General features: G+C 36.9%; 1 protein-coding gene across 3 annotated transcripts in view; it reads right to left on the reverse strand.

Annotated features, from left to right (window-relative positions):
• Positions 1-10,000, reverse strand: part of LOC135225715 (15-hydroxyprostaglandin dehydrogenase [NAD(+)]-like) — a 58,629-nt gene that overhangs the window by 3,354 nt on the left and 45,275 nt on the right. For all 3 annotated transcript variants that reach the window (XM_064265082.1, XM_064265084.1, XM_064265083.1), the window contains 3 exons: positions 6,985-7,108; positions 5,404-5,510; positions 1,918-2,091 (listed from right to left, as the gene is read on the reverse strand). In XM_064265082.1, the coding sequence (XP_064121152.1) occupies positions 1,918-2,091; positions 5,404-5,510; positions 6,985-7,108 (405 nt within the window). The remainder of the gene's footprint in view (positions 1-1,917; positions 2,092-5,403; positions 5,511-6,984; positions 7,109-10,000) is intronic.

Consider the following 10,000-nt stretch of genomic DNA (forward strand, 5'->3'; position numbering starts at 1 on the left):
ATTGAGATGAAGGAAGAGAACAATGAAAACTGAAGCAAATAAGATAATATCAGCTTGTATATGGTTTGAACTAAGTTAATACTGTATAAGAATATTTATTAATTTGATTTATATAGATTTTTGGCATTATGCCAAGCACTGGGGCAACTAAGGCCATTCAGCGCTGAAACGGAAATTGACAGTAGAAGGTTTGAAAGGTACTACAGGAGGAAAACCTCGCAGTTGCACTATGAAACAATTGTTAGGCGAGGGTGGACAGTAAGATGGAAGAAAGGGAATATGAACGGAGGTCAGGTAAAAGGAATGAAAGTCGTTGCAGCTACGGGCCGAAGGGACTCTGCAAAGAACCTTAAGTATAATGCTTACATTGCACCGAATGAGGTGCACTGACGGCGCTACCCCTCTACGGGGGTTGGGGGGCGGTTGGTGGGGGAGAATATTTATTCAGATTGAGTTTTCAGTCCATAATCCCTATACCTCAAACTGATGTTTTATTACTTTACATTTTGCATTTCGGTTCAGCTGTCAATTGTCAGGCGATTCTTATTAAAAAAAAGAAAAAGAAAAAGAAAAAAAAAAAAACGGAACAAAATCACCTCATTTAAGGACAATGAGCACTATCTACCTTAGGTCTTTTATTATAATCAGCATCAAGAAATATTCAAAACGATGCTTCCATTAACTTTGCCGGCAATCTCCTCTTTGTGTAAATAGCACAATAGCAAGAAAATATCACCAAAATTCTACTTTCATTTATAAATAAGGTTGAAATTCCCAATCATACCGGCCCTATCAACTGCGGCTAAGATTAAATCCCAGCGATGGGTTGCCAAATTGCTATAAATGGACACTCCTTGTGGGTTTAATTGCGACACCATAATCGACGTCCGATTAAGCGTTCGCGACAGTATTCCAAGTTTCAGTGGCTCAAGGTCCGTGAAGATATATTTTCAAAATGTCTTCTTTTCCTTAGATGAACGGCAGTATATTTCAAATTCACACTGAGCCATTCACCTGGCATACCAGACAATTTTGTTCAGAAATAAAAACACGTTCATCGTGTTTGCCTTGAACGGTCAAGAAAAAAAAAGCCTCTCTCGGTACAAAGTTTCCTCAAGTAAATATAGGAACAGGAGCTTTCGACCTGCGCTAGGGCCCTCTTCAGCTGCACTAAGAAGTAACTGCAAAGTGCTTATAATTAAAAGGAAACCTGTTATCCGAGTCACCTGTTGGTCGATGTTGTTGTGATTTTTGATTAAGCTGGCCTTATGCCAGCCTGGGCTCTTGCTCATAGAGCAGCCCGTAATTGGCCGATGGAGCAATTTTCTCTTAAATACTCACCGGCAGATTGGCTGCCAGGCATACTAAGCGATCGGTGAAATTGTCTTCTGAGTGCAGGCCTTGTTTCATTGAAAAGTGTCTTAACTATCTTATGATTGCCCCCTCTACTCTTCTTTTATTGGTATTTGGCGTCTTGCTGACAAGCTTTGCTTAGTCAAACGATATCTGATGGCATAAATCGGTCCTACAAGCATTTTTAAGTTCAACTAATCTGAGTAATCTTTTCCAGTCTCCTCAACATTCTTACAGGGAATTATGTAGCCACCCGAACTCTATTCAAGATTCCTAACAGAATTCTTGCAAAGCTTCATTTTCAACAAGTTCCCAAAGGTGAAAACATTAATTTTCTGTCGATTAAAAATTTTGTTTGTCGCCGTTTTCAGGACTACTAATTCTTTAGAATGCAATTTTAAGTTCAACGAGGTTATTTATTACTGCTATAGACTGACCGTCTAGTAACAAAAATGTTTTGGATATCCTGACTGAATGTTTCTTATATGTGATTGAGATTTTTCTCTAAAAAGTAGACTCCGTGTCACAAAGAACCCAAAAAGCAGCAACCCGAGGATCTCTTACCCCTAGACTTCTGCTGAGTCCAACGATGGCGTGTTTTGTAGTCGCGTAGGTGGGGCCAAACGGCACCACCTTGAGGCCAGCGATGCTCGATACGTTGACGATGGTGCCTCCAGCTCCACCTTTGTCGGCGCCCATCTTTTCGAGCGCTAAAAACGTGCCTCTCATGCATCCTCCCTATAAAATAAACATTGGAACATTAAGTTTGTGTTGCTACACAGCCATTGCTTCTGGTAGTTATCATTTTGTAGTTTATGTTCGGTCTGATTTCACTTTCCTGCAATTCTCTCGTTCTCGAGGGCCAGGCCTACTCCTTCCTCCGGGGGTGGGACACGAGGGGACGTGGTCACTGCCGTGCAAATTTCTCCTCACATTTTACCTTAGACTTGGCTTACACAACACCTTTACAAATTTATAAAATATACACAACCATATCTGTCTAAAGTTATATACATACATATATATATACACACACACACACACATATATCTAAAGTTTTACGCACACACACACACACATGTATGTATCTATATATATATATATATAATATATTATATATATTATATATATATATAATTATAATATATTAATAATTTTTTTTCAAAATTTTTTTTAATAATATTATTTTACATGGGGCACATACAAGCACACTGACACACGCATATTGACACAAAGACTCAACACTGCATCAAAAGAGCCCATAATGGGAGAAAACAACCGTCTGCATTCAGCGCCAGCCTGGCGTTTTCACGGATGAAGTAGCTGTCAAGACCCATGAAGAGGGGCCATCATACCAAGCCACTCCAACCGGCACCTTTTATCGTGGCACTTACATCAAATAAAGGCTATTTTTAAAGGTCTCCTTCAGAGAAGAGGTTTCTACGAAAACCTTGGTGAGATCAGGGATTTAGCTTTTAAAATATCCTTCAATAGAGAAAATAAAAGCTTTTACAGCACTTGTGGACTTTATAGATAAAACAATAAACACTTCAGTAGGTCCGTGTATGTTCAGGAAGTAATCTGCGTTACTTTATGCAAAAATAAATGGAAAAGATGAGTAACTCGCCACTTACAATATCTGGTACGAAATTCTGATTAAGGTCGTTTAAATATGATTAACATAAACTCCTTCAAAGAGTTTCTGTTGCTTTCACAAGCATGGTTGGTCCCCCCCAAAAAAAATTATGCTATAGGTAGAAAGGAATAAGAAATAATGACTAATTAACGTCCTCCTCTACAATCTATCAAGCCGAACCATTCTTCTAAATTTAGAAAGTGACTGTTACATTCGAGAGTATCTTTTGCCTTCCCTCACCTCCCCCGTTGACACATTCACACTGAGATAATGGAGCTACAAGTACTTAACTGTACTTATTATTTTTTTCTATTCGAGTGCTTGAAACGCTCATGAATTTCTGTTTAATTACACAAGAGCAAAACACTTTTGAACACCTTACATCAACAATATTTGTCATAATTCAAGGGTAAAACAACAATCTTTGAAATCATTCGAACAACTTTTATCACCTACGATTATTTGACAGCACAAGAGTAAAGCAACGTTAATGAAATCGTTTGGAAAACTGTTTTGTTACCAATATTATCTGTAGTGTATTCACACACACACACACATCGAAATAGCACACCCACATACACATATAATTACATTATATAATATATATATATTAATAATTATCTATATATATATGTATATATATATATATATAAATTATATATATATTATAACATATATAATATATATATAGTTATATATGTAAATATATATATATATATATATATTATTATTATATATATATGACTGGTAAAAAGTGTTCTGTAACAACAGAATTCATCTAATAAAAGGAGCCGCATAATCTCTACATTTTGGTGTTTTTAAATGGGCCCTTTTTATTAGGGATTATATATATATAATATTATATATATTATAGATATATATATATATATATATATATATATATATATATATAAGAAAATGACTGCAGCTAAATTAAAGTAATATTTTTCGCGGAATTTGGTGCATGCAATATATTCAGCAACGTTGTCACCGTCGAGGTCAAAGTGACAAAGCTACACCGAGGTTAATCGACCTAAAATGTGAACTTGTGTAGTATCCATGAAATCTGAAAGACTGCCGCCGTAGACTTCATACCTTTGTGCTCACTCAGCATTACATAATGTAGTACTGCCTACCGATTCGGTAATCCTGAGTTCGATTCCCCGCTCTGCCAACAAGGAATCAGAAGAATTTGTTTCTGGGGATTAGAATATCTCTCGATATAATAAGGTTCGAATCCCACAATAAGCTGTAGGTCCCGTTGCTAAGTAACCAACTGGTTCCTACCCACGTAAAAATATCTAATCCTTCGGGCCAGCCCTAGGAGAGTTGTTCATGAGCTCACCGGTTTGGTTAAACTCAGATATATTGAACTTAACATACGCACTACATACATAGAGAACGCACCGAAAATCATATGTCCATTCTTATTATCTTGTAATCATGAGAATTAAAATATATATATTTAAAACTATTCCTAGAGAAATAAGACGTATAAATTTTCAGTAAATCCTCTTTCATTTCATATGCATGAATTGTCTATAATATGCGTTTCATTCTTAAGCATTGAATTCTTATAATAAGTTGAACGCCATCTCCGTTAAATGCATTAGATACCTTACAGTATAAACAGAGCGGAAAACCATGTCATTATTGACATACAGCATAATTTTCCCCAAGGAATCCAATACTTTCACTAAACCGTATATGGCTTTAAGAACAATCTGGGCCCTTTTTCGAAAGTTTTCACCTGCATTCTGTTAGAGTGTGTGTGTGTGTGTGTGTGTGTGTGTGTGTGTGTGTATAATATATACATACATACATACATAAGAACACACAAACACCACAGACATACATACATACAGACATATATATATATTAGTTGAGACCAATAGGAAAGTTAAAAATGAAAGGACAGAGTGCCAAATACTTCCGTGTATTTAACACATCTTCGGGGCCGAAGATGTGTTAAATACATGAACGTACTTGACACTTTTCATTTTTAACTTTGTTAGTGGCATCAGCTAATAAAAAAAATCACGTGTTTACTTTTGTGTGCTCTATCTCTCTCTCTCTCTCTCTCTCATATGTATATATTATATATCTATGTATATATCAATATATATGTGTATATATTATATATCTATATATATATATATATATATAGTATATATTATATATCTATATATCATATATAATATTATATATATATATATATATATATATATATATATATATATATATATATATATATATACACACACACACACACACACACACATATATATATATATATATATATATATATATATATATATATATATATATATATATATATATATATATACACACACACATAAACCACGTGAACATTAATATTAATAAGAGAAAAGACTCTTAAAAAAACTACTTACCAAATTAATGTCGACCGTGAGCTGCCAATTTTTTTCATTGCCAATACCTGCGTTATTTATAAGAAGGCCCACTGTTCCCAGAGTCTCGGTCGCTTGCGACCAAGCATCTGAAACGATACATTATTGCTCGTGAGTTTGGGAAAAGCCATAAAGAGAAAGTCTATTTAAGGGAGACAGATAATACTTAATGGATATAAAAAGTCTCGAGAAATGCAAAGCTAAAATGGCAGAGGTTTTCCAAAAACAATTCACAAATAAACAAGTCTACCTTCTTAACATCGTGAGGTACAGAATGTGTTGAGGAGTTTGGTCTCATAATGAGAGAATTTTACTTTAAAAGCAAATGATCAAGAGGTGAGCTACGTCTTCATCAAAGTTAGGAACCTCAAAACTTTGCAATGGGCTGTTTTATGACAGAGATTATAAACTGGAACGTTATTAATGTCACTTTCTAATGGTTATCAGTTTTGTTTGTGTGGTGTTATTGCGTTGCATGGAACCAGTGGTTATTCAGCAAAGGGACCACGGCTTTACTTGACTTCCGAACCACGTCGAGAGTGAACTTCTATCACCAGAAATACACATCTCTAACCCCTCAGTGGAATGGCCGAGAATCGAACTCGCGGCCACCGAGGTGACTAATGACTATCAGCAACATTTTCATTCATTTCAATTAGGGTACTTGGGAAGGTCGTCATCTGGGTGATTTATCAATATGTTTCATACACTATAGGAGGTTATTTCTGAATACAGATCACAGACCGGGAGGCCACTTCTTAAAATACATCTTATACTGGTTGCTAACTCATGCTCTGATAAACAGGAAAGATACCGCTAAATAGGCAAAAAATGGAATATACTTCATTAAACATTTATGAGTGCATGTGATCTCCGCATGTCGTAGACTCCGAAATTATCTTCGAAATATACTTTAAATGTAAAGCCCACTAAAAAACACAATAAAATAGAAATTAATTTGTACTTAAAAGTAACAATTTCACAAATTTAAAATCTAGATGCTACTAAAATGTCTTATTTTTAATCCATGTCGCAAATGTCATGAATTGGGAAACTATCTTTAGCATGTCATAAAGCTTGAGGTTACGTCAAAAGTCATCAACGAACCCACATCATAAAGAAGTCATAAACCGAAAGGTTATATGGAAAGTTTATATTTTTTCTCAAGGATACCATTACTTAAAAAAATAATATAAATGAAGCTAACAATTAAACTGATACTATTAAAAGAGTAGATTCACATCAATCGTGCACCCGACGTCTAGGCCAGTCCCCTACGGCACTCCTGATTGGCTGCTGATAAGCCAATCACAGGGCTGGAAACTCTCAGACTCTGTCGAGAGTTCACATAGGCAGGATGTATGTGGAACACACATCCTGCCTGTGTGAACTCTCTAGAGAAAGAGTTTTCAGACATGTGACTGGCTTATCAGCAGCCAATCAGGAACGTCGTAAGGAACGGGACTAGACATCAGATGCACGGTTGATGTGAATCTACTTTAGTATCCAGTCATAGGAAAGGAAAGGAATCGAGCGCACTGTGCACACAGACCACCTACTTACTTCTGAAATCCTCTTCTTTGGTGACGTCGCACTTCACGAACATGACGTTGTTGGCGCCATGTTCTGCCTGCAGCTCCGTCTCGGCGACTTTTCCCTGTTCTTCGTTTATGTCTGTCACGCACACCTGGAAGATTTTGCACTGAATGGAATACAGAACTGAGGCCAAAGGCCAAGCACTGGGACCTATGAGGCAATTCAGCGCTGAAACGGAAATGGACAGTAAAAGGTTTGAAAGGTGTAACTGGAGGAAAACCTCGCGGTTGCACTAGGAAACAACTGTCAGGAGAGGGTGGAAAGTAAGACGGAAGAAAGAGAATATGAAAGGAAGGACAGTAAAAGGAACGATGGGGACTACAGCTAGGGACCGAAGGCACGCTGCAAAGAACCTAAAGTAATGCCTACAGTGCAGTGCATGAGGTGCACTGATGGCCCTACCCGCCTACGGGAACACCTGTAAGGTGGAATGGAAGCCACTCATACCGCCCGTCAACTCATAAGGGGGTTGGAACAAAGATGGATAATACATTAACGCCTCTACTTAATAGACCTCAACTCAACTGAATTCTCTACTTGTCTGCTACGTTATTATCGGTATTTTTTTTATTTGGCTACCATTTCTGAGGTCATACTTTTTTAAAATGATCTCAACTGAATGTGGAGAGAAAGTACAAGTTAGTTTAGGTGAAGAACTGTGGAATTCCTGTTAGAACTTAGCTGTAATATATCTAAAAAAATATTAAAATTGCAGGCTATAATATATACGGTCTTTTTTTACTTAATGGGGTTTGATATTTATCATAACGTCAGACATGCTCCCCTTCCTGCCCCCCACCCCCGACTCCACGTATTTTAGGTTGGGGTCTACTGTAACAGTATTTTACAATCATGTAATTTTATACTTAATAGGAGCTGTTCTCTTCAAGCAATGAACCACTAAGCGAAGCTAAAAACAAACTGGCTGAAATCTAAGTCCGGGTCCAGCAAAAATAAACAGCTCGGTACGACTGCGCTACATTCCACAAAACTTTGCATTGGATATTTCACGAGATTTTCAAGGAAAGCTCATGCGTGAGACAACTGACAAATCGACTCAACTCTGGGCGAAAGTCGGCCATGATAATAAGAAAATAATCGACAAAGTTTCAGTTCTTTTTCATATTCCCTCTACAAAATATAAACAGTACAGCATCGTCGATGCACACTCTCTTCGATGCTGACATCAAGCGCAAAAAAAAACTAATTATATAACCGAGACAAAACAAAAAAACTACCAGTGTGATGATAACAAAACGCAACGTAAAATGTGAAGAATACTGAAGAAACTAAAATACAAAAGGAGAACTATCAATGAGATACAAAATATTAAAAGGAAATAATATATAATTCAAATATACTGCTAGAGCTAAATATTTAACAAAGTAGAGGAATTACAGGTACATTTGAAATAAAGAGAGTTACAAGTACCACAAAAATAAAAAAGATCTTGTTGATAAAATTAAAGTATAATTAATGTATGGGCTATGAGATAAAGATAAACAACAAGTCTTTAGTAATAAGGAAAAAGGATGAAATCCACCTGAACGCGTAAAAATAAATAAAGAAAAAAAGGAGGGAAAAAAGGCCCAAAGAGAGGACGAATAACACAGTCCCCATATGACGCACCCCTCAATTAGATTCGTCCTGCACAGTAGTCGCTCTTCTGAGAAGAGAGAACTGAATTATACTTTTCCTCAATAGCCTGACCTTTGCCCTGATTCGCAGAATGGAAAATAAAAACCAGGAAAATAAGAACACACTGAAGTTGGTTAAAGTGACCCCCACATGATGAGCGTCGCAGTGATTCACCAACATTCCAACACGACCCCTTCCTCCATCCCTGCTCACACTTCACCCCCATCTACCACTTCCACGCTTCCCTCAACACTTCACTCTCATATGCACACTCCATCACATCCTACACTACAACACTTCACTCTCATCATACTTGACTTCAACATTAATCATTTTAAAAGGTTTTTAGAGTCAACTATTCCACCAGGTTTGCTTTTAAGTGGCGTATTTGGACTCCTCCTTTCTTTAGCGTAAGTTTTCAAAATAAATTCACAAACAGCTCGCTTAAGCCTTTAAGAGAGAGAGAGAGAGAGAGAGAGAGAGAGAGAGAGAGAGAGAATCATTCATCGTGGCATGACTGCTCCGTCACAGTCATCACATGATCATCTGCCCAGGTGTATTCTAAGACTTAAAATTCTTAGAAAAAAAGAGGAACTACATTTAATTCCTGCGCATACGTCCTGATCGGGCCATGAGGGAATGATAAAATCATGATATTTAACATCTGTACAAGGACAGGATGGGATGCTACCATTGGTTATGCAAGGCACAACGGACGGTAGTCATAAGCCCAGCGACCAGACCCAGGATATGATGGAAAGACTAATTCATAGAAGCTATCTATATGCACGGGGTATTAAAGAATCTCGCGCTGGCTGGATTGAGGAAGCACAGATCAAAGGGTTACACATAAGTCCTGACTATGTCAGACCACTTCATCTAATTTTTTTCATTATATTAATAAAAAACCATTATAAATATATAAAACATTTCCAAATGTGATCTATACATATAAACGTTTCTAAATCTGAAGTCAATTCATCCAGTAATAACTAATACGTACACAGTACAGTGTTAATCACGAGACTTATCAGGACAAAATGAGAATGTAGCTTGAAAGATTTTCCTTGTCGGCAAAGGGTTGAATTCACTCAGGATTCAGAGCTTGGGCCAAACTAGTCTCCCATAAACATCAGTTTAATCAACAAAAGAAACATGCAGTAAAGGCGTGAGATTTCGCCTCAACCACCCCACCCCACCTCACCTGTTAATTAATCACGCCCAACCCCCAACCAGGTTTATTACAAAAGCTCCCAGATCAATCATCTTTAACAGGAAGATCTATTTTCCCAGCAACACCAGATAAGATAGCATAATGGAATTCATAAACTAAATGTTTTTTATT

The sequence above is a fragment of the Macrobrachium nipponense genome, chromosome 13 (assembly GCF_015104395.2).
Source record: "Macrobrachium nipponense isolate FS-2020 chromosome 13, ASM1510439v2, whole genome shotgun sequence".
In the NCBI taxonomy this organism is placed as follows: domain Eukaryota; kingdom Metazoa; phylum Arthropoda; class Malacostraca; order Decapoda; family Palaemonidae; genus Macrobrachium; species Macrobrachium nipponense.